General features: G+C 51.2%; 1 protein-coding gene across 1 annotated transcript in view; it reads left to right on the top strand.

Annotated features, from left to right (window-relative positions):
- Positions 1–316: 316 nt before the first annotated feature.
- Positions 317–25,542, top strand: part of WNT9A (Wnt family member 9A) — a 46,941-nt gene continuing 21,715 nt past the window's right edge. The window contains exons 1-3 of the mRNA XM_032966343.2: positions 317–586; positions 2,638–2,906; positions 23,758–24,023. Coding sequence (XP_032822234.1) covers positions 477–586; positions 2,638–2,906; positions 23,758–24,023 — 645 coding nt within the window. The 5' untranslated portion in view covers positions 317–476. The remainder of the gene's footprint in view (positions 587–2,637; positions 2,907–23,757; positions 24,024–25,542) is intronic.

Genomic DNA, 25,542 nt, shown 5'->3' with positions numbered 1-25,542 from the left:
CTTTGGGTGTGCGAGCAGGAGAGCGCCGAATGTCAATGCGAGCGAAGTGGGAGGGCGCAGGGAGGCAAGGCTAAGGGATATGGAAAGGGAAAGAGCTGGGAGCGAGAGAGAGAGGGGATGCGAGAGAGAGTGAGCAAGTGAGAGATGGAGAGAGAGGGGAGGGAGGGGGGTAGATTGGATGAAGGGTGGGGGAGGGTTGAGACGTGCTAGCGAGGCTGTCGCGGGGAGGAGCGGTGGGGGTAAAGCAACACTGGGAGGAGGAGGGGAGGGGAGCCGCAGCAGGAGGAGGGGAGGGAGATGAAGCATTGGGTTGGTCGCTGGGCAGCTGTCCCGGCGCCTTCCGGGCAGAGTATAAGCGGGCGGGAGGGAGCTGCAAGGAGGGCGGGCGGTCTCTCGGCGCACTTCATAAGGGAACTTTTGAGTCGACCTCTCCGGGAAATGTTGGTGCCGCACGGCCGGGAGGGGGAGAGAGAACCATGCTACCGGCTGCGCTGCGCCCATCCAGCGCAGCGTCGCACGCAGCCGCTCTGCTCCTAGCGCTCACGCTCCTCACCTGCGCCTCCAACCCCGTCGCATCTTACTTCGGGTAGGGCGCGGGCGACGGTTGGTCCCAGCAAGCGCGCGCGTGTGCGCGTGTTTGTGTGGCGTGTGCGCGTGTGTGTGGCGTGTGCGCGTGTGTGTGCGTGTGTGTGCGCGCGTGTGTGCGTGTGTGTATGTGCGCACGTGTGTGTGCGCGTGTGTGTGTGCGTGTGTGTGTGCGCGCGTGTGTGCGTGTGTGTGTGCGCGTGTGTGTGTGTGTGCGCGTGTGTGTGCGCGTGTGTGTGTGTGTGTGCGCGTGTGTGTGTGTGCGCGCGTGTGTGTGCGCGCGTGTGTGTGTGTGTGCGCGTGTGTGTGCGCGTGTGTGTGTGTGCGTGCGCGCGTGTGTGCGTGTGTGCGCGTGTGTGCGCGCGCGTGTGTGCGCGCGTGTGTGTGTGCGTGTGTGTGCGCGTGTGTGTGTGTGCGCGTGTGTGTGTGCGCGTGTGTTCCCGCGTGTTTGTCCGCGTGTTTGTCTGCGTGTCTCCGTGTCTCCGCGTGTCCCTCGCGGGGCGCTCCAAGTTACGCACGCGCGCGCTTTGCCAGTCGACGTTCGTCGGATTACGAAAAGGGATCGGTGTTTTGAGTGACGGCAGCGTGAGTGCTGCGCCCGTGTTTGTGTCGGGATGTACGGGTATGTAATGCGCGTGCGTCGCGATCATCATCAGCAGCAGCAGCCATGGTCGATCCACTGCTGGATGATGCGCGTGAGTGTGTGCGTGATTTGTTGTTTGAGGGTGGGTGGTTCGAGGCAGCGCCGCGCGCGTTCTACCTCGGCGCGAGGGGGGAGTCTGGAGGCGCTCATCAGCTCCCCCGAAAATTCACCGCGCGCACACAGCGCCGGCTGGCCCCTAACCACCACGACGACTACGAGAGAGACTTGCAACAACAATAAAAAATCATTAACTGCCGCGGTTAATATTTAATATTTTTCACACTGGTCCCAGTTTTTTGTTTCTTCTTACTCTTCTTCTCCTCCACACAAATGTAACCGGTGGAAATACGGACGTGGTCACTTGCTCAACCCTGTGCGTAACAAACGGTCACCGCTCATCACCATCATCATTGGCCACGGTCAATCCACTGCCGGATGAAGGCCACCCCCCCCCCCCCACACTCTCTTCCTCAAAGCCGCCGCCGTGAACCTACGCACGAGCCTAACCCAACCGCTCCATCTCCGCGGTGCACGTTCCGTGGCGCTCTCTGGGACGCGTTCCGTTCATTGGCCGCCGCTATCCGATTGTCAAGCAAAAGCGTGCGCCGGTTTCGTGTCGTCTTGAGCAGCGCGGGCATTTAAATTATGTGGAGCGACAGACAATAAAAAAAAATCGAGCCGTGAAACTGTTCATCATCGAACGTCGGTTATGCGAAACGGAGGAGGGAACACCAACAACGCAGACCCCCCCCCCCCCCCCCTCAATCCACAACCCCCCGTATAGCCTGAGCGGACTTTTGAAGCGAGTGCCGTTAGCGAGTGGCACCTATGAAGGCCGGAAAGGCACACGAAGGGGGTGGTTATCAAGTATCGCGTGCGGCCGCCTTTGTCTCCCCCGTGGCGATGCTCACACATCGCAACCAGGCAGTAATTTGAGGCTGAGTCGACCTAGAGGAGGTCCCAGGACCGCTGCGGATAATCGTCGCCGTTGTTGGCAGCCGTGAGCGGGAATCGAGCTCGGGTCGACGGGTTCGTAGCGCAGCGCGCTCGCAGCTACACTGACGCTCGCCCACCATTGAAAGACCACCACCACTACCAACACCACCACCACTACCAACACCACCACTACCACCACCACTACCACCGCACCAACCTAAACAACCTCTCACCTCGCGCTCTATTCACGCGGCGAAGCAACGCGGGTTCAAAGTGTACAAATGCAATGATTTACCGTTGATCGCAGAGTAATGTCCATCACACACCTCCTCCCCTCCTCTCTCTCTCTCTCCACCACCACCAACCCCACAACCACCTTCGCTCCCCACTGCCCCCCGCCCCCCGCTAACCAACACAACCACGACCAAACCCATCAACCCCACCTCTCCGTCTTACCCCGACGGGGTTTACAGATTAACGGGCAAGGAACCCCTCTCCGCGCTCATCTCGGGGCCGGAGGCGGCTCACGCGGGTCCCGTACCCCGACCAGGCCGCCTCAAGGGCTGCGAGCGTCTGCAGCTGGGGGGCGAGAGGAGGCGCCTGTGCAGGAGGGACCCCGGCGTCGCCGATGTCCTCCTGGGCGCGGCCGAGTTGAGTGCAGCCGAGTGCCGCGCGCAGTTCAGGGGCGAGCGTTGGCAGTGCGAGCTCGAGGAGCGCTACCGCCTCAACATCCTCAAGCGAGGTACACCGCCAAAGTACAAAGATCCCCCACTCCCACCTCCCCACACGCGTCTATAGCGTCCATAGACTCGTTGGGGGCAAGTGCTGTCAAGTGAGTGGCACCTGCGAAGGGCCGAACACGGCACACGAGACGACGGGTGGCCAGCAACACGCCCGGCGATTTTTCACCATCATCGCCGTTGTCACCATCAGCGCCATCATCAGCGTTGTCACCATCAGCGCCATCATCAGCGTTGTCACCATCAGCGCCATCATCAGCGTTGTCACCATCAGCGCCATCATCAGCGTTGTCACCATCAGCGCCATCATCAGCGTTGTCACCATCAGCGCCATCATCGCCGTCGTCACCATCGTTATGACCAGCATCACCATCATCACCGTCGTCATGAACATCATCATCATCGTCATCACCACCATCATCACCACCATAATCATCATCACCACCATCACCATTACCATAATCATCATCACCACCACCATCATCACCATCGTCATCACCACCATCATCGTTGTCGTCACGTGGTTTCTACCGCTTGTTGATCGGCGTGATGTCTCGACGTTTCGTTCCACCGTTGACCTTCTCCGATAACGTTTTATTTCTTTATTTTATCCACATGCTGGGAGCTTCCTTGAGAGACTGAATCGAGCGTCTCACTTGAGCGTCGGGAAAGTGAGCGGCTCGATTCAGCTGTACAAATAAGGAAGTTCTCAGCCAGCACGTGTTGCGAAACGTCGGACATCATATCATGCAGCACGTCTCGAGACGGCGCCATAGAAAAGGAGTGTTCTAGATAATAGCAAAGATCGAGCGGTGGCGCTGTGGTTATCATAAAGCACTCTATGAACCAGGCCACTTGAGTTCCAATCCCGGACACGGCTATCATCAGTTGTAAATGATACCTGAACAGATCTTACCCACCCACCCACCACCACCACCACCACCAACCCCGCTTACCCTACCCGTGTCAAAACCCCGTAGTGATGAGCACGGTGAATTATGTTGAAACATATTCTTTGGGTCTTTCAGTTAAAGTCACGTCGATAGGTTCAAAGAAAATAATAAAATAAAAACTGCGACGTTTCGATCACATCAGGATGACGACCGCTTGCTTGCGTTGTGATCGAAACGTCGTAGTTTTTGTTGTTGTTATTTTCTTTTAACCTATCTACGTGACTTTACCGAAAGATCCAAAGAATATTAATTCCTTTTGTTCAAACAACAACAACAACAACAACCCAAAATCGACAATTGCATTGGGAGATCATCCCGAAGGGTGTTGACTTCGGGGCCGTGGTACATTGCGATGTCTATTGTTATTCTGAAGGTCAAATTAAAAAAAGTCGCTGGGTAAATACGTACTTGCAGAGCGTGGTGGGCTTGCAATGATACTGCAGCTGGCACCACTTGCCACGGCTAATACTGTTGCTTGTGCTGCCAGTAGCGTAGCGTGCCACGAATGAATGACTGCTGCTGATGTTGCTGTTGTTGCCGCTGATCCTTTTTGCCGTACGCGGGTTTCCCTCGCTCTGTGCGGGTTCGGTTAGTGTTGTAATGTACGGCACCTTTGAAATGGGGGCTCGTTTGTCCATACTTCACCACGCTCGTCAATGTCTGTTTGGTGAAGTGGCCTCGCGGGGTGGGGCGCGGGGGAGGGGGGGGTGGATTGGCGAGTGGCCGAAAGCGCTAACCACCGCGCCACCGCTCCACTCCACGACGAATTATTGCGGGAATCCTCCGCGTTGGGAGCGACACATTTGGCACCGAGTCGGGTTCCTTGCACAAATGTTGCTCCGCCGAGTGGAGGTTTTTTTTTCTTCCATTTTATATCCGGCGAGCCGCTCCTACGATGGATGGAGTTTGTTTTTATTTGCCCGCAAGTGACGCACGGTTGGGTTGGTCGAGCTATCGCATCCCGCGTTCGGGTGACGAATTGTCCACGCTCACTCCCCGAGGTCGATAAATGCGTACCGGGTTTGTTGGAGGTCGATAGTGGTCCGTGCTGTTACTATTGTAGAGCGCTTCCACCAACACTATCGCTAAAATTAACATTACTGTTACAATTGCTATGGCCACTACTTCTACCATTACTATTACCACTACTGTTACTATTAGCATTACTATTACCATTGCCACTACTATTACCATTGCCACCATTATTACCACTAATATTACCACTACTATTACTCTTACCATTGCCACTAATATTACCACTACTATTACCATTGCCACTATTATTACCACTAATATTACCACTACTGTTACCATTACCACTAATATTACCACTACTATTACCACTACTGTTACCATTACTATTACCACTATTATTACCATTAACACTACTATTGCCACTACTATTACCACTGCTGTTATAACGACTATTACTATTACTACTATTACCACTAGGACTACCATTACTCTTACCACTACTATTACTACTATTACCACTACAATTACCACAACTATTACCACTACTTCTACCACTACTATTACCACTAATCTTAACACTACCACTATTACCACTATCGTTAACTCTGCCACGACTATCACCACACATAAAGTACGAATCGTACTACAGTACTGCTATCACGATCACCACTGTTGTTACCACAGTACTGTTTTACCATAACTACGACCAATAACTAGTGCTGGGCCACCACGATCGCTCCTACTTGTGCTTTCGCAATAGTTACTACTGTGACCACATAAGTCATAGTTCGTGGCTGCTACCACGATGAATCTTGCCACGACAGCACGCCACAAAGATAACCTTAGGAGACTGTTGGGGCAAGTGCTGTTAGCGACTAGCGCCTATGAAGGGCCGGCACGGCACCACGCCCGGTCGCCTTTGTCTCCCCAAGTGGCGAACGTTTAACACACCGCACCAGGTACTCACCATCACTACGAGTACCTTGCTGCTGTGCCGACTGATCCGGTGAGAGCGCCCGTCCCCTGCTGCGAGTTGGAATCGATCCGGTGAACCCAGTTCGATCCCCGGCCACGTTACATCAGATGTGCGTACTTGGAGGGTCCGTGTGCCTGCGTGTGCCTGCGTGTGCCTGCGTGTGCCTGCGTGTGCCTGCGTGGGGGTGGGGGTGCGGTGGCGCGGGGGTTAGCGCAACTACGCTACGAACCTGGCGACCAGAGTTCGATTCCCGCTCACGATTATCTGAACCGGTTCTGGGCTTCTCTATGGTCGACTCAGCCTCAAATGAGTACCTGTTGCGGTGTATCAATATCGCCACGAGGGAGACGAAGGCGCCCGGACGTGGTGTTGGCCACCCATCCCATCGTGTGCCGTGCCACCCTTCATACGTGCTTGCTAACAGCACTCGCCCCAAAAGTCTGTGAAGGTTATACGGGGGATCTTTGTCTTTGTGGGGGTGCGTGGGCTACGGAGTAAGCAGCTACTCCTTAGTTTGCTCACTGCGCTGTACAGTCATCCCGACGACCTGAGTTAAATCCCAGGCCCAGATATAGCTACCAAACATCAGTAGGCACGTCTTAATATAACCCGTTTTAGGCCTCCTCTGGGTCGACTCAGCCTCAAATAATTACTGTACAGTGTCTGCTGCGTGTGTGTTATCATGATCAGCACTAATGACACAAAGGCGACCGGGTGTGGTTATGGCTACACTTCCTCATCCTGTGTTGAGCCAGCCCTTAATAGGTGCTCGCTAACAGCACTGACGGAAGGAGCGCAAATGTGTTTCGACCAAAATAAAATAAAAACTAACGTTTCAGTGTCTCCCGTCTCACGAACGTGGGCCGGCACTCGTGTTATCGCTTTACCGGTGGCTTTACACCCATGGCGGAAATGCCACGTTCCCACGACGGGGGCCAGTCCATCCATAACAACCACTCACTGCCATAGCTTCCCTAAAAAAATGGCAATCGTTTTTTATTGAGCCAAGAGCGATTGTGGACCCTCGCGTCTGCGTGGTGTCTGCGGTGATCAGGATGAGTTCCAGCACAAACTGTGCGCACCCGTACATAGCAAAGCAGCCCGCTGGCTAGCGAATAATAAATAACTTGCGACGGTAAACGTTGCATATCTGCTACTCTGGGAAGCAGTGGCGCCTTGGGTTAGCAGAAGCCGGGGTCGATTTACGGCCCCGGCCTTACACCAGTGGCTCTTCATGTCTAAACTGATCCGAGTCATTCCGGTCACTTTTCTAACCGGTACTTAAGTGTGGTCAGACAACTCATCCAAGGGTAAACTTTCAGCCAGCAACGAGTTAACAGAGGTGGCCGCTCATTCGTATTGTATAGTTATCTGTGCGTAGTTGTGCGTGCGTTATTAATTCATCATAGCCCGTCATGTTCTGTCAGCGTGGTCGACTACGATGCTCGCGCGTCATAAGCAGTGTGTGCGCTATAGGATTTCGTGTACGCTACGCGATGCGTGTGATCGCGATCAGCCACGGTCAAATCCACTGCCTCCCTCAAAACACCGCCAGCTCTCGCGATCCCGCGATGTTATATGTGCATGTGCATGTTGAACTTCTTTCGCACCGCGCGTGACCAACCGTGCTCATCGGAGGTTAGCACGGTTGGATAAGCAACGGATTAATCTATCTCGCATCATATACCTATTTATATGCTTCCGCTTATTAAATGTTCAGTTACTTTAGTAAATTATTTTTTTAAATATATCTATCATATTATTTTTATGCTGAGTGTCTGCTATTGCTGCGTCCTGTACAGCGCTTTAATATCGTGATGAAAAGCGCTATATAAATGTCATTATTATTATCATCGCGGGAACTAATTTATTCGCTCCTTCTCCCCCGTAGATGTCCTCTGGGACGCATTCCCGAACCTTGGCTGCCACTCCGTTGTTATTATTACTACCATTGTCCATAGTCCATTATTCCTCCTTCAGATGAGCCCCTTTTGCCCAAGGCCATGGCAATATCCAATGTGTGAAGAACAAAAAATAAAACAAAACCAAATCCGGACCTACATAATCCATTGACGCACAATGAACACTAGTGTGTGTGTGATACACGAGCTATAACTTCATTCATTGCATAGGTGCGTGATGTGCAGTGAGTGATAGCGCACGCAATTAAGCGGGCACGCGTGGTATGCGCGTGTGTTTACCCACGTCAATAATAACAACAACAACATCGACAGCGGGTATACCGAGACAGTGGGGAGGAAGGATGAGAGAGGGGATGTCTGGTAATGTCACTGGGGAGGTGCAGAAGTATAAAGTAGGAGTGGTGGGAACTTCATTCTGGATTCTTTGGAGCGTGCCGCCCGTGGGTGGGTCTGTGTGTGTCTGTGTGTGTCTGTGTGTGTCTGTGTTTGTGTGTCTGTGTGTGTCTGCGTTTATGTATGTGTCTGTGTGTGTCTGTGTGTATGCGTGTGTCTGTGTGTCTGTGTGTGTCTGTGGGGAGCGGTGGTGTAACGGTTAGCGCGCTGCGCTATGAACCCGGCGACACGAGTTCGATTCCCGCTCACGGCCAACACCCAGTGACGATTATCTGAACCAGTCCCCTAGGTCGACGCAGCCTCAAATGAGTACCTGGTGCGGTGTGTAAACATCGCCACTGGGGAGACAAAGGCGGTCGGGCGTGGTGCTGGCCACCCACCACCTTGTGTACCGTTCCGGCCTGCATAGGTTCTCGCTAACAGCACTTGCCCCTACAGTCTGTTAAGGCTATACGGGGGATCTTTGTCTTTGTCTGTGTCGCATGGGGAGCTGTAGCATAGCGGTTTAGCGCGCTGCGCTACGAACCCGGCGACACGAGTTCGATTGCCGCTCACGGTCAACGCCCGTGACGATTATCGGAACCGGTCCTGGACCTTTCCTAGGTCCACTCAGCCTCAAAGTAATGGCTGGTACGGTGTGTAAAACAGCGCCACAAAGGCGACCGGGCGTGGTAATTGCCACCCACCCCCTCTTGTGCCTTGTTCGCTCACTGACGGAAATTGCCCCGACAATATGTCGAGGGATCTTTGTCTTTGTCTCGTACGTGATCTGGGTGGGGGAGCGGTGGCGTGATGGTTGTCGCACGGGAAACGCGAGTTCAATTCCCTGTCCCTGTCACGGATGCTATGTCTGAACCAGTCCAAGGCCTCCTCCTCTCGATGTCTCCAACCTGTGTATGCCCTCTATGCGCTCCTCATTCATGCGTCTCTCGGTGCGTCTCATGTGACTAATTAACTGCGGCATGTAGCTGCCCACGGACAGACCTCTTAAAGTATCTCACCTTGTACCCATGAGCTTCACACAGTGCTAGTATGGTGCATGCGATTTTAGTGTACATTATGCTGTACAATTTAGTTGTCCGATGGTTCTGAATACGGCTGATTGCCGGAGACGTCTGCCTATTATACAGATTGGTTGTTTATTTTCTGTTTTAAGGGATTGGTAGTGACGGGCGTGGAGAGTTATGATATCATCTCATAATCCCGTGCGTATACACAAACCATGTAGTCCATTGCAAGCGCGTCACTTTCTCGTGTCTGAATTACCCACGACTGCCGTGCATTGAAATTATTAGAAACAACCGTAAGTTTTTTTCCCCCCCGAAACGTCGGAATCTTTTAATTTTTTTTTAAATTTCTCTAAGTGACATTTACTTTCAATGTTTAGTATATATACGTATTTTTGGAATATTTTGTCATTTCGCTGAAACCGAGGGGCGTGGTGTCACAGTGATCGGCGGCACCTGAGCCGCTCCCTTCTATTCAAGGCCACGGCTGACATCAGTGGCGGGTGATATCTAAACCGTCCTCATAAAAAAAACCGCAGCAATCTAATAGTGACGATAATTTGTTGCCAGAGTCATTAATAACGTCATCGACACGGCTAAACGGAGCAGACGCGTTTCTAGAAGCAAACGTTTGTTTTTGGCGAGCCGCGTCCCTTAATAAGAGTCGCAGAGCACGTACTGTAGGTGAGTTAAATGAATGCGGGCCGTTTTTCATGTAGATATATATACACAATGTATAAATCAAATGCAAGCTACCTCGTGCACTTTAAGCCGATGGCAGTTTCCATCCAAACCCACTGAGAGGCGACGCCGCGTGGCTGTGAGGACGGTGGCCAAATCGCCATCGTGTCGCTCCAACACGCATTGAAAAACTTGTTTCTTACCCCATTGCTTTTTTATTTGTTCAAAACGTATTAATACTGAAGGGCCACGCTGAGTCGTAAGACTATTTCAGGAGGCTCCTCCCGCATCACTTTAGTTTGTTTATGGGGTTTTTTTACCAACTAATTTAATGAAGCGTGTTTGGAATAAATAAATAAAAATATTTTTGTACCTACGTGACTTTACCGAAAAAAACAAAGAGTATGGATTCCTGCAGTCACGAAAGCTTCAAATCAAGATTAAAAGAAAACTACTTTTTGTCTAACCAATGAAGGGCCAGTGAGCTACAGTACATAGCTCTTTTTCAGAAGCGACCTGGCCACAGATGATAGCTCAACGAAGTCGCCTATCATCGAGTGGAATATTATAGCAGCCAAAAACTCTAAACGCACGTTGTTTATAAATGTGGAGGGAAACCCCGGAGAAAAATCCACGTGACCACGGGGCGAACATGCAAACTCTAAATATACAACAGACGTCAGGGCCGGGATCGAACCCACGACCTTGTGTATACCAGGCGAGGTAATTAACATCTCCTGGCCACCGTGGCGCCCCTAAGTATGAGAGGAAAACCGAAGTACCCGGAGAAAACCCACACTCGCTTGACGGCAACACCGTCAATCCCCGTACAGATAGAATCAGATGGCGATTAGTCCTCTTCCTGCGCCGCCTTCTCCACACCCACGTCAAGGGAGTTCCACACGATCACTGCGGTGATCCATCAACCCTCGATGCTTGCACTCACACAGCGCCGGGTCCACAGGCAGTCAGCCACGTGCAGCAGCAGCTGCGCGGTCGACTACTGCCCGGCAAACTGCTGGCGATGCGGCCGGATTGATCGTGTTCGCAGTTGTTATTATTTTGATTACTTGGAGGAGACTTTAAAGTGTGGGCAATGCCCCGCTGCCGCTGCTGCTGCCGCTGCTGCTGCTTGTTGCGAGGAGGGTATTTTTGGAAGCTGAAGGCAGAGCGGGGGAAATGGCTCAGGAAGGGGCACGGCGCCCGCCACCGGTTCGCCCGTAGCCCTGGCGGCACGGTGTGTCGTGCGGTGTGAGTGTGGTGTGTGTGTGGTGTGTGAGTGTGGTGTGAGTGTGGTGTGAGTGTGGTGTGTGTGTGAGTGTGGTGTGTGTGGTGTGTGAGTGTGGTGTGAGTGTGGTGTGTAAGTGTGGTGTGTGAGTGTGGTGTGTGAGTGTGGCGTGTGAGTGAGTGTGGTGTGTCGTGCGGTGTGTCGTGCGGTGTGAGTGTGGTGTGAGTGTGGTGTGAGTGTGGTGTGTGAGTGGTGTGTGGTGTGTGAGTGTGGTGTGTGGTGTGTGAGTGTGGTGTGTCGTGCGGTGTGAGTGTGGTGTGAGTGTGGTGTGAGTGTGGTGTGTCGTGCGGTGTGAGTGTGGTGTGAGTGTGGTGTGAGTGTGGTGTGTCGTGCGGTGTGTGAGTGTGGTGTGTGGTGTGTGAGTGTGGTGTGTGAGTGTGGTGTGTGAGTGTGGTGTGTGAGTGTGGTGTGAGTGTGGTGTGTGTGTGGTGAGTGTGTCGTGCGGTGTGAGTGTGGTGTGAGTGTGGTGTGTGAGTGAGTGTGGTGTGAGTGTGGTGTGTGTCGTGCGGTGTGTGAGTGAGTGTGGTGTGTGAGTGAGTGTGGTGTGAGTGTGGTGTGTGAGTGTGGTGTGTGAGTGTGGTGTGAGTGTGGTGTGTGAGTGTGTGTGGTGTGTGTGTGAGTGTGTGTGTGAGTGAGTGTGGTGTGTGAGTGTGGTGTGAGTGTGGTGTGTAAGTGTGGTGTGTGGTGTGTGAGTGTGGTGTGTGGTGTGTGAGTGTGGCGTGTGAGTGAGTGTGGTGTGTGAGTGTGGTGTGTGAGTGAGTGTGGTGTGTGTGTGGTGTGTGAGTGTGGTGTGTGTGTGGTGTGTGAGTGGTGTGTGTGTGGTGTGTGAGTGTGGTGTGTGGTGTGTGAGTGTGGCGTGTGAGTGTGGTGTGTGAGTGTGGTGTGTGTGTGGTGTGTGAGTGTGGTGTGTGTGGTGTGTGGTGTGTGAGTGAGTGTGGTGTGTGAGTGTGATGTGAGTGTGGTGTGTGTGTGGTGTGTGAGTGTGGTGTATGAGTGTGATGTGTGGTGTGTGAATGTGGTGAGTGAATGAGTGTGGTGTGTGTGTGAGTGTAGTGTGTGTGGTGAGTGTGTCGTGCGGTGTGAGTGTGGTGTGAGTGTGGTGTGTGAGTGTGGTGTGAGTGTGGTGTATGGTGTGTGAGTGTGGCGTGTGAGTGAGTGTGGTGTGTGAGTGTGGTGTGTGTGTGGTGAGTGTGGTGTGTGAGTGTGGTGTGAGTGTGGTGTGTGTGTGGTGTGTGAGTGGTGTGTGTGTGGTGTGTGTGTGGTGAGTGTGGTGAGTGAGTGAGTGTGGTGTGTGTGTGGCGTGTGAGTGAATGTGGTGTGTTAGTGAGTGTGGTGTGGTGAGTGAGTGCGGTTGTGTGGTGTGTGAGTGAGTGTGGTGTGTGTGTGTGTGAGTGTGGTGTGTGTGTGGTGTGTGAGTGTGGTGAGTGTGGTTTGGTATGGCGTGTGAGTGTGGTGTGAGTGTGGTGTGTGAGTGTGGTGTGAGTGTGGGGTGTGAGTGTGGTGTGTGAGTGTGGTGTGTGAGTTAGTGCGGTGTGTTTGTGAGGTGAGTGAGTGAGTGTGGTGAGTGAGTGTGGTGAGTGAGTGTGGTGTGTGACTGAGTGCGGTGTGTGTGTGAGTGTGGTGTGTGTGTGGTGTGTGAGTGAGTGTGGTGTGGTGTGGTGAGTGAGTGTGGTGTGTGAGTGTGGTGTGTGAGTGTGGTGAGTGAGTGAGTGAGTGTGGTGAGTGAGTGAGTGAGTGTGGTGTGTGAGTGAGTGTGGTGTGGTGAGTGAGTGTGGTGTGTGAGTGTGGTGTGTGAGTGTGGTGATTGAGTGAGTGTGGTGAGTGTGGTGTGTGAGTGAGTGTGCTGTGTGAGTGAGTGTGGTGTGTGAGTGTGGTGTGTGGTGTGTGAGTGTGGTGAGGCGTGTGAGTGTGTGAGTGTGTGAGTGTGGTGTGTGGTGTTGTGTGTGTGTGAGTGAGTGTGGGGTGTGAGTGTGGTGCGTGAGTGTGGTGTGTGAGTGAGTGTGGTGAGTGAGTGTGGTGTGTGGTGTCGTGTGTGAGTGTGTGAGTGTGGTGTGATGTGTGAGTGTGGTGTGGCGTGTGAGTGTGTGAGTGTGGTGTGTGAGTGTGGTGAGTGAGTGTGCTGTGTGTGTGAGTGTGGTGTGATGTGTGAGTGTGGTGTGGCGTGTGAGTGTGTGAGTGTGGTGTGTGAGTGTGGTGAGTGAGTGTGGTGTGTGAGTGAATGCGGTGTGTGTGTGAGTGTGGTGAGTGTGGTGTGTGAGTGAGTGTGCTGTGTGAGTGAGTGTGGTGTGTGAGTGTGGTGTGTGGTGTGTGAGTGTGGTGAGGCGTGTGAGTGTGTGAGTGTGTGAGTGTGGTGTGTGGTGTTGTGTGTGTGTGAGTGAGTGTGGGGTGTGAGTGTGGTGCGTGAGTGTGGTGTGTGAGTGAGTGTGGTGAGTGAGTGTGGTGTGTGGTGTCGTGTGTGAGTGTGTGAGTGTGGTGTGATGTGTGAGTGTGGTGTGGCGTGTGAGTGTGTGAGTGTGGTGTGTGAGTGTGGTGAGTGAGTGTGCTGTGTGTGTGAGTGTGGTGTGATGTGTGAGTGTGGTGTGGCGTGTGAGTGTGTGAGTGTGGTGTGTGAGTGTGGTGAGTGAGTGTGGTGTGTGAGTGAATGCGGTGTGTGTGTGAGTGTGGTGAGTGTGGTGTGTGTGTGAGTGTGGCGTGAGTGTGGTGTGTGAGTGAGTGATGGCTGTGCCGGCCTTCACCGGTGCTACTCGCTAACAGCACTTGCCCCCAACAGTCTGTTCAGGCTATCGGGGGGATCTTTTTTGTCTTTGGTGTGATGGTTGTTCGTACAACGTGTGATATCTGCGGCGCTGTTGTACCGTGCGGTTTGTGGCGAATTTTTGAACCGGTCCTGAGCTTCTCCTAGGTCGATTCAGCCTCAAATGAGTACCTGGTGCGGGGTGTCCAAACATCGCCACTAGGGAGACAAAGGTGGCTGGGCGTGGTGCTGGGCACCCACCCCCTCGTGTACCGTTCCGGCCCTCATAGGTGCTCACTAACAGCACTTGTCCCAACAGTCTGTTAAGGCTATACCGGGATCTTTGTCTGTGTTGTGATGCGTGTGGTATATGTGTGGCATGATGTGTGTGTGTGATGTGTACTGTGATGTGTGTGGTGTATGTGTGGTATGTGATGTGTACGTGTGGTATGATGTGTATGTGTGGTATGATGTGTGTATGATGTGTACTGTGATGCGTGTGGTCTATGATGTGTGTGTGTGTGATGTGTACTGTGATGCGTGTGGTGTATGTGTGGTATGATGTGTGTATGTGTGGTGTATGTGTGTGTGTGGTGTATATGTGGTGTATTTCGTGGGGAGCGGTAGTGTAGCGGTTAGCGCGCTGCGCTATGAACCCGGCGACACGGGTTCGATTCCCGCTCACGGCCAACACCAGTGACGATTATCTGAACCGGTCCCGGGCTTCCCCTAGGTCGACTCAACCTCAAATGAGTACCTGGTGCGGTGGAGAAAAACATTGCCACTAGGGAGACAAAGGCGGTCGGGCGTGGTGCTGGCCACCCACCCCCTCGTGTACCGTTACCGGTCTTCATAGGTGCTCGCTAACAGCACCTGCCCCTACAGTCTGTTAAGGCTATATGGGGGATCTTTTTATCTTTGTGGTGTATTTGTGATATGATGTGTCTGTGTGGGGGTGGTGTATGTGTGGTATGATGTGTGTGTGGTGTATGTGTGTGTGTGGTTTATGTGTGGTATGATGTGTATGTGTGTGGTGTATGTGTGGTATGATGCGTGTGTGTGGTGTATGTGTGTGTGGTGTATGTGTGGTATAATGCGTGTGTGTGGTGTATGTGGTGTATGTGGTGTATGTGAGGTATGATGCGTGTGTGTGGTGTATGTGTGGTATGATGCGTGTGTGTGGTGTATGTGTGTGGTGTATGTGTGGTATGATGCGTGTGTGTGGTGTATGTGTGGTATGATGCGTGTGTGGTGTATGTGTGTGTGGTGTATGTGTGGTATGATGTGTATGTGTGGTATGATGCGTGTGTGTGGTGTATGTGTGGTATGATGCGTGTGTGTGGTGTATGTGTGTGTGGTGTATGTGTGGTATGATGCGTGTGTGTGGTGTATGTGTGTGTGGTGTATGTGTGGTATGATGCGTGTGTGTGGTGTATGTGTGGTATGATGCGTGTGTGTGGTGTATGTGTGTGTGGTGTATGTGTGGTATGATGCGCGTGTGTGGTGTATGTGTGGTATGATGCGTGTGTGTGGTGTATGTGTGTGTGGTGTATGTGTGGTATGATGCGTGTGTGTGGTGTATGTGTGTGTGGTGTATGTGTGGTATGATGCGTGTGTGTGGTGTATGTGTGTGTGGTGTATGTGTGGTATGATGCGTGTGTGTGGTGTATGTGTGTGTGGTGTATGTGTGGTATGATGCGTGTGTGTGTGTGTGGTTTACGTCCTGTGCGCTGCTGTGTTTTGGCGCATCCGTGGGCGGCGCTGGCTCCAGGCGCGGAGGCTTTGATGCCCCCCACCCCACCACGACGAGGCCGGAACCAAACAAAAGGCCCGCGCCTTAATGCGTTTTTTCCAAAATATTCCGTGCTCGAGAGACGTCATGTTGTTGTTGTTGTGTTGCCGTGTGCGGTACGTGCTCGCTAACAGCACTTGACCCTCCTAAAAGTACTTTTTAGGCTACACGAGGAGGGGAATCTTTGTATTTGCCTGGGCACGGGGGGGGGGGGGGGGGGGCAGGACCACGCCCAGACGCCTTTGTCTCCCCAATGCTGATGTTCACACACCGCGCGAAGTAGTTACTTGAGGCTGAGTCTACCTAGGGGAGGCCCAGTACGAGTTCAAATACTCGCCACTGTTGTTGGCCGTGGGCGTATAGATTGAACTCGGGTCGCCGGTTTCGCAGCGCGGCGCGCTGAGCGTTGCACACCAACACAACAAAGGTCCCCCGTATAGCCGTGACAGACTGTAGGGGCAAGTGCTGTTAGCGAGGAGCACCTATGAAGGCCGGCACGGCACATCAGGGGGTGGGGGTGCCAGCACCACGCCCGGCCGCCTTCGTCTCCCCAGTCGTGGCGATGTTTACAGAGCGCGCCAGGTTGCCCATTTGAGGCTGAGCGGACATAGGGGAGGCCCAGGACCGGTTCAAATAATCGTCACTGGTGTCGGCCTTGAACAGGATTCGAACTCGGACTGCGGGGGTTTTGTAGCGAGAGCGCGCCAAGCCACACACGCCAAATATTTGTGACTGCAGGAATTCATATTCTTGGAGATGACGATTGATTGTGTTGCTCCTGATGACGATTGCTTGTTTTGCGAGCGAAACGTCGTAGTTTTTTTCTTGTTATTTTCTTTGAACCTATCTACGTGACTTTACCGAATAGACCCAAGAATACACACACGCCAAACACAACAACGACAAAGATCCCCCGTTTCGCTTTTAACAAACTGTTCGGGAGCCAAGTGCTCTTAGCGAGTGTCACACACACACACGACACCTCTTCATAGTGCAGAGGAAAGACATCGGCCTCCTCCTCCTCCTGACACGTGCCCTCTGTGTGCAAGCGCCGTGGCCGATGTTCGTCGTCGTTCCCACTGCGTCGCCGTGGTGTTTTTACGCTCGTGATCGCTCACGATGGCTCTTGGGTCGCTTTCCGTCAGCTTTAGCGTCACACTCAACGGTGGGCAAATTACTTGGTTTCACTCATAACAATAGGCGTGTAAGTGTTTGACCCCGAGACTTTAATGAGTGTAGACCTCTAGGCTGATTCTGTCCTTTATTTTTTTTTGGGGGGGGGGATGGGAGGAGGAGAGAGAGTGGGGGAGCTGTAAATAAAAAAATGTTGATTTCTTGTCATAGGTTATAGACTCAACTGGATACTTGTTCCAATTCTCAGCTTTTCAGCCCTTCTAGGACATCGTCACAATTAAAATAATGACAATAATTAGCTCACGATTGTATCTATGTATGTGTATAACACGCACAGAGCTCGCATCTACAGTATTTAGTATAGACTGCCATGCAGTATAGATGTTGATTTAACTTCATGAACGATACGCTTGACATATTTTACCTTTTAGAGTGCAGATAAATAGGCGTATTCGAATATTCGTTCGTGTAGAGATTTTACTAACTAGCCGACGTGGATTTATATATATAAAGTACACACATATATACCGGACTTATATGTCGCACATCGCATCGAGATCGCAGAGACAGAGAGAGAGATGGACTTAGCCCACAGGGATTCGCCAACATGCCTCGTGTGTTTGAGACGAAATATTTTGTCGTCTGCTGTTTAAGATCGCTGAAGCTTTCCGGTCGAGCAAAAAAAAACAACACTTATTTATATATAATAACGAATATGTTGGTAACATTTCAACCACATTTCAAACTCTTACCTATTTCATTCTTATTATCTATTGTTACCCTAAACAGATAAAATCAGATAATCAGAATATGTATTTATGCTGAAGGAATCCGATGAGCAATAAAACTCTTTTTCGCAAACGTCCAGTAGATAGTGATGTTTCTTGCTTGGCGTTTGGGAGACTTTGGGTTTATTGCTCGGTAACTGATTTAATAATAATAAACAATTTATTTTATTTAATATTCTTTTATTTCTACCCACGTGACTTTACCGAAAGAACCAAAGAGTATAGATTCCTGCAGTCACGAAAGCTTCAAATCAAGATTAATGTATTAATGTTGAACTTCTTTCGCACCGTACGTAGCCAACAGTGCTAATCGGAGGTGCGAGGAAGATTGACATATGGATGTAGACGAATGGCGAGGCACCTCTATGGACATGTTACACAGATTGATGGACGCACTGGGAGAGTACACGTGGCAATGGATTGACAGAGGACTGGAGATGAGTTATCGCTGTACTTGTCGAGGGTAACAGCATCTCCCTGTGAGAGTAAAGAGCTTGCGCGCACAGAGTGAGATGTACATATCAGGATATTTTGGGGGAAACGAACCAATTACTGAAACAAAATAAATACGCAGGCAATTCGCCTCCTGCCCATATCGGTCCCACCGCGTGCATTCTTAAAAAAAAAACTGTGTTTTTACACATCCCATCATTTCAGCAGCGCCGGTTCAACTCGAGCAAACTCTGGACCGGTTTCGACATTCAGCCTCTCATCAGCAAGGGTCACGCTTGCTTTCGTCTGCAGCCCGAGCGCTCTTAAGCGTTCCTTGTGCGTGCGTCTCCAGAACTCTGACCCTGTACCCGTGTGCGTACATGCGTGTGTGTACGTCCCTCTGCCTCGGCTGGGAAAATATACAAGCGGCTGTTTGCGTGATAGCGAGCGGTACACGATGAGACGATCAGCCGCGCATTGCAGAGAAACCCACGTGGCAACTGTCAGAGCCGGAGGTGACTGGGAAGACAGCGGCGTCCCTGTCAGCGTGCGTGTGTTTGTGTTATGTCTGTGTTATGTGTGTGTGTATATAGATGTGTGCGTGTGTAAATGAGTCAGCGCTGGGGAGACAAAGGCCGCCGAGCGTAGTTCTGGCCGCACCACCTCCTTCGTATATCTACGTTGTATGTACGTTGAACTTCTTTCGCACCGTACGTAGCCAAACCGTGCTGAACGGAGGTGGGGCGTTAATAGGCGCTCGCTCATTGCACTTGTCCCAACAGATCTGTTTAGAGCGCTCAATGGGAGTGTCGTTGGCTTTATGTGTATACTGTACATCTAAATGTGCTCGCAAACAGCACTTGCCCCAACTATCTATGTTGGCTAGATGAGGACCTTTGGGGCCGTCCATAAGTGACGTCACGCGCCTGGGGGGGGGGGGGGGTTAAACATTTGTGACGATGTGTGACGAGGGGGGGGGGGTTTGAGAAATGTGACGTGACATCAAAATGCGCAACTTTAAATAAATATAGACAACACGTTCTACTTAATTAAATAGACTTTGTAATAAATGTTTTCTCCTACAACATCAGAGTGCAGCGCCACATTAAATACGCACTACAATGACAATAGTTTAAAGCGATTTGAAGCTTGTTTTTTTTTTTGGGGGGGGGAGGGGGCAGCGCTTTGTGACGTCATATTTGAGGGGGGTCTGACTTTTTGTGACGCCGTGTGACGAGGGAGGGGGGGGTTAAAAATCGTCCAAAATCGCGTAACGTCATTTATGGACGGCCCCTTTATACAAGCGAGGTGTGGTGACGCATTAGAAGTTCGCGAAGCGCTGCTCTACGAACCAGGCAACCTGAGTTCGATTCCCGGCCAGGGCTAACATCATTTGCGAGCCACATCTGAAACGATCCTAGAGCTAGCACCGTGTGTGTGTGTGTGTGCTGCATCACCGTTGGGGAGACAAAGGCGGCCGGGCGTGGTTGCTGCTCACCCACCCCTAGGTGCTCGCTCGCAGCACTTGCACCACCAAAACGAAGGCGAAATGAAGATGTGTGTTTCAGACAATCCATAAGTCCACACGTACGGGTCGGAATATAAACCTGTGTAGTGCTATGAAGAGGGGATATTGCCCGAAACGTCGACCAGTATATATAGAGTTTTCATATTAAGATAGTGTTATTGATTATTATTTTTATTATTATTTGTGCGTATGCACCACTACCAACGCAGAATCACTATATAATACAGGTAATGTGTCTCAACAGTCTACACCATGCACCTTTCGATTCCTCTACACTGTATAAAGGTGTGTCTAATGCACTATGGTAATATAATGCGATTAATAACATGCTTTATTGCAATACATTAAAATATGTTTTTAAATACTTTATGAACACGTCCTGTATATATATAAAAAACAGGCAACAGCGTAATCCTATGATTGCAATCATGTATAATACAGTCGTCATAGTATGACTTCTGCGGTAGAACAGCAGACACGTGTAGATACAATGTATTCTCATTCTTACATGTGTCTAATAATATATGAATGATGATGGTCAACCGTGGTCAATTCACTGCTGGATGAACGATCCTCGCTCGACTCGTGTGTGGACACCAATGTGCGGACTTGGGCTGTGTGTACTGACGGCGGTGAGCGCTACACTGCGCTAGGAACCCGGTCGACCCGAGTTCGATTCCCGCTCACGGACAATACCGGTGGCGATTATCTGAAACCGGTCCTGGGTCTCCGCTAAGTCGACTCAGCCTTATTTGAGTACCTAGTGTCGTGTTTTAAAAAAAAAAATTACCACTGGGGAGACAAAGGCGGCCGGGCGTGGTGCTGGCCACCCACTCCCTCGTGTGCTGTTCCGGCCTCCATAGCTGCTCGCGAACAGCACTTGCCCCAACAGTCTGTTACAGATCAAGATTAGTCTGTTACAGGCTATTTACTGGGGGATCTTTGTACGAACGGCAGGAAGCATATTCCACTGCACATACGTTCGATTCTCCCCACCAACTCTCCTGCCCCCCCCCCCCTCCTCCCAAACAAACCCATTCACCAATCCTCACTAACCAGGGTGGTGAAGTATGACCGAACAACCCCTCCGACCGACGGCGGCATGGAGGAGGCCTTCATCCAGCCGACAGAGACTGTTGTTTCTGCGCGCTTTTGCCGTCAATGTCACCGCGCAGTGCTGTGGATGGTTTTTTCTCGTATTTAAACACGCGGCCGTCTGGAACGCTCTTCCTTCCGATATTAGGAAGCCACTGGAGCTATGCACTTTTAAATCTACATTGAAAACTCAAGTATTTAAAACTGCTTTTGGTGTTTAGTATGTTGTCCTTCCCCAGCACCTCCGATTAGCACGGTTGGCTAGGTACGGTGCAAAAGAAGTTCAACGTACGTTTGTGTCTCGGTTGCCCTTGCGTACAGACCCAGAAGCCCGAAAAGTCAAAGCAGCCCAGTAACGAACGCACGCACGGATGTATGTTGAACTTCTTTCGCACCGTACGTAGCCAACCGTGCTATTCGGAGGCTGCCAGGGGTGGGGGGGGGGGGAAGGACAACCAACGTCACTATTGAATGTCCCATAGTTCAGAGTGAATTCGTGTCTACCATTGACCAAAGGTTATTATTGCAAGCATTTGGAAAATAAATTAGACGGGGGGGGGTGGTAAGGGGATTCCAAAGCGGAGCGTTGCGACCGACGAGGGCACAAGTCGGGAGGGGCCGCGTGGTGATGATGATGATGCCGCTACCAAGGTGGCTCGGAGGCCACGTGCAGGACGCGAGAGCCGCGTGGCGTCTTCGACGTGCGCGTTAAAGGCGCCTACGTCGTGTTAGCGGCGATCGCAACGAACTAAAAACTAAATTCATTTTTTGACGGTTTTTTTTTCTCCACCGGGCGATGCCCCACTTTTTAGCACGCTCTAACGCGCATCCCTTGTGGTGCGTTCCTCGTTGAGCAGTTTACGTGAAGAGCCTCGCAGCACCGAATTGCACGGTTGGCTACGCACGGTGCGAAAGAAGTTCAGCATGCATATACAGTACATACGACCGTGCGATGTGACTCTCATGTTCACGAGAGGGATACATAGCAAGCTCTTTGTCGTAGTTCATAGGTTGTGCGGGCACTGCGCACTGAGCACAGTTAACCCAAGTTTGATTGCCGGCCACGGTTAGCATCAGCGGCGAGTGATATCCGAAACGGATTTGGGAACTGAACCGGTTGTGCCCCGTATCCTTGCTCACCTTCACCAACCTGCACTGACCAGCTCAGCACGATGTGTGTGTGTGTGTGGGAGAGGTTCTATCCAGCAGTGGATTGACAGAGGGGTGTATAGTATTAGTATGTGCAGTAGGTTATGCCTGAATTGTTATTGATATAATTACTTGTGTAATCGTTATAATTTTGATTACAGAGTTATCATTCTCATCTAAGTGTTTATTTGTATTTAAAGCTTTCGTGACTGCAGGGATTCATATTCTTGTTTCATTCGGCAAAGTCACGTAGAAGGGAAACAATAAAATAATAAAAAATATTAAACAATAAAAGAAAAAACAATAAGAAAAAACGCAACTTTTTTCAAATTTTCTTGCTGTGGTTTTCACACCTGATGATGATTGCTTGTGTTGCAGTCGAAACGTCGTGAGAATGTTATTGTTTTATATTTTTTATGTTTTCATTGTTTCCCTTCTACGTGACTTTACCGAAAGAACCAAGAATATGTTTATTTGTACTTAATGGTGATGATAAAGGATCCTGAACACTCTACAGTTATTACTCTACTGGTGTACTGACTGTATGTAAGGCTTCATCTGCACAGCGATTGTCATGTGTGCGTGTGTAGGGAGCGGTGGCGCAGTGGTTAGCGGACTGTGCTACGAACCCGGCCACCCGAGTTCGACTCCCGTTCACGTCGTAGACCAGTGACATTTTTCTGAACCGGCCATGAGCCTCCACTATGTTGACTCAGCCTCAAATGGTTCGGCCTATAAACATTAGCACTCGGGAGACAAAGGCGGCCGGGCGTGGTGCTGGTCACCCACCCCCTCGTGTGCCGTGCCGGCCTTCATAGGTGCTCGCTAACGGCACTTGCCCCAACAGTCTGCTGAGGCTATACAGGGGATCTTTGTCTTTTATGTGTGCGTCTATACTTAGGTCGCCTCAGCCTCAAATGAGTACCTGGTGCGGTGTGTGTAAACTTCGTCTCTGGGGAGACAAAGGCGGCCGGGCGTGGTGCTGGCCTTCATGTGGGCCATGTTGGCCTTCATAGGTGCTGCTCGCTAACAGCACTTGCCCAAAGAGTCTGTTAAGGCCATACGGGGGATCTTTGTATTGATATACATCCTTGTAAATAGGTATGCATGTGCGATGTGTGTGTGTTTTTAATGTGTACGGTACGTATGTGTGGATGTGCATATGTATGTTCTCGTGCATGTATATATATATACGTGACATGTGCATGCTTGTTAAACGAATAAATACGGGTTATACACATTAAAGACTGTCGAGACACAGATGCACAAGCTGATCAGAGCTCTGTGCTTAATAAGGACCATGCATGTATTCATGCGATCGAAACGTCGTAGTTTTTTTGTTATTTTCTTTGAACCTATCTACGTGACTTCACCGAAAGACCCAAGAGGATGAGTTCCTGCAGTCACGAAAGCTTTAAGTGAAGATTTGACTATGCATGTGTCTGTAGGTCAATTTGTACACGTATGCGCACCTCCCATCAGCACTGTTGGCGATGTACAGTGCGATAGAAGTTCAACATATATAGTGCACATGTATCAACGTCTATGCGTATACAGTACACACACGTGTGAGCATTATGCTGTCTTGCTCCACGCCAAATGCCATCTCCCCCTCGCCTCGCCCCCCATATTTCTCATCGCTATCCTAAAATCCATCCTCTTCCTCATGCCCATGCGCACTCCCTACCTCACCCCCCCCCCCCCCCCGTCTCACTCTCCATTCGCGTTCTTTAACTCATCTATCATCATCTAAACCCACAATCCTTTCTCGACATCACTCCCATTCCCACCTTTTCACTCACACCTCCCCCTCTGTCACCTTCACCTCCATCCCCCATCTCCACCTCTATCTCCCCATCCCATGTCTCACCTCCATCCACATTTCCACATTTCCACCATCCGCCGCGCGCCTCATCTCCCCGTCTTTCCCCGTCCACCCAAACCCTCTCTCCTCCTCTCCCTCCTCCCGCCGATCCGCCACCGGCGCGGACGGAAATCCACCGCAGGTTTTCGCGAGACCGCCTTCCTCTACGCGGTGTCGGCGGCCGGCCTGGGCCACGCCATGGCGCGGGCGTGCAGCCGCGGGCGTCTGGAGCGCTGCACGTGCGACGAGACGCCGGGCCTGGAGAACCGCCAGGCGTGGCAGTGGGGCGGCTGCGGGGACAACGTTCGCTACGCCGCCAAGTTCGCGCGCGCCTTCCTCCTGAGACGCGAGGCCAGCAAGGACCTGCGCGCCGGGGTGGACCGGCACAACACTCACCTGGGCATCAAGGTGAGCCGCCGCCGTCGAGGGAGACAGGGAAGGGTGGGGGGAGGGAGGTGGTCAGTTATGGGAAGGAGAATTAATTCATGGGTAAGTGCGCGGAGGATGGTGGTGAGTGGGCCGCATGTACGTATGTATGTCGTTAACATCTCGCCGATCATGGTGAGATGTTAATGACCTCGCCTGGTATGCAGGAGGTCGTGGATTCGATCCCGACCCTGACGCCTGCTGTATATTTGAAGTTTGCATGTTCACTCTCCCCACGGTCGTGTGAATTTTTATCCGGGTCCTCCGGTTTCTTCCTCCACATTTAGAATCAACATCACGCGTTTAGGACATCTGTGCTTTGATACATTTCCACATGATACGTCATTTCGTTGGGCTATCGTTTGTAGCCAGGTCGCTTCTGAAAATGAGCCGTATATCTTAGTGGGCCTTACCTGGTCAAATATACATAGTTGATAATTTTTGTATATGTAACTTCTTTCGCATATAATATAGCCAGCCGATGAAGGCTGGTGGGTCGATGGATGGATGTTGAGTGAGGGGAGGAGAGAGATACAGAGAGGGGATGGATAATGGGTAGTGAGTGGGTGGGAGGAAGGGAAAGCGAGCAGCTGGGGGTGAGTGAGAGGAGAAGAAGGAAGGGAGTGGTGTGGTCGGTGTGTGGCTACTCTGGAGGGTGGTGAGTCTACGGGGATGAAGGTGAGTAATAGGTTAGGTGGTTGGTTAGTAGAGTGGATGAAGGATCATGGCGAGTGGGTGATGACTGTGGGGAGATGGGTGGTAGTGGGTTAGTGGTGAGTTCATGGAGCAGCAGGGTGGTGGTGGTGGTGGTGAGAATGATGTGGGAAGAAGGAGCCTGGGGTAGTTGTGAGTAATTGGTGGATGTTCTTGTTGTGGTGAAGTTGAGTGGTAAAGGTGAGGTAGGCACGTGGTGATGTATTGATGGGAGAGTGAAGCCGTTTGCATCTCAGCTGCAGGTGAGCTGCAGGGGTGACATGTACCTGAATGTAAATTTTGGAGTCAGGTGCCTGGGAGAGATATATTTTTGAGTAAGTGTGAGATGCACCTGGATGTGAGGTTTACCTGGTGTGAATGACATATCAGCAGGTAATCATGAACCTCTGGAGACTGGATATCTTGGCAAAGTACGATTGATTCAACCAATGCCATTTCGATGTGTGCATAACAGACGCAAAAAAGTATGAATGGTCTTACTGTACCATCTAACATTATATCATGTAATCATTCATACGAATTCCCAGCACCTGTGTTTTTGTTTATTGGAAATATTGTTTACAAGTAATTTTGTTCATAAACACGTTCGGTTACATCATAGATGAGGGCATATCCTTGATTCACATGTAACGCCTTGGCCTTGCCACAGTCATCAATAGGTGATCTGTGCAGCATCTCGCAATACTGTTAGCGAGCACTTCTTAAGGCCGTTGTCTCTCCAGTGCTGATGTTTACCCACCGCCGTCGTCTCGATCAATTACTCATTTAAGGACGAATCGACCTAGGG

Source organism: Petromyzon marinus, chromosome 2 (assembly GCF_048934315.1).
Source record: "Petromyzon marinus isolate PM22_M1 ecotype Great Lakes invasive population chromosome 2, UKy_Petmar_22M1.pri1.0, whole genome shotgun sequence".
Lineage (NCBI taxonomy): Eukaryota > Metazoa > Chordata > Hyperoartia > Petromyzontiformes > Petromyzontidae > Petromyzon > Petromyzon marinus.
This window is presented reverse-complemented; position numbering and strand designations above follow the sequence as displayed.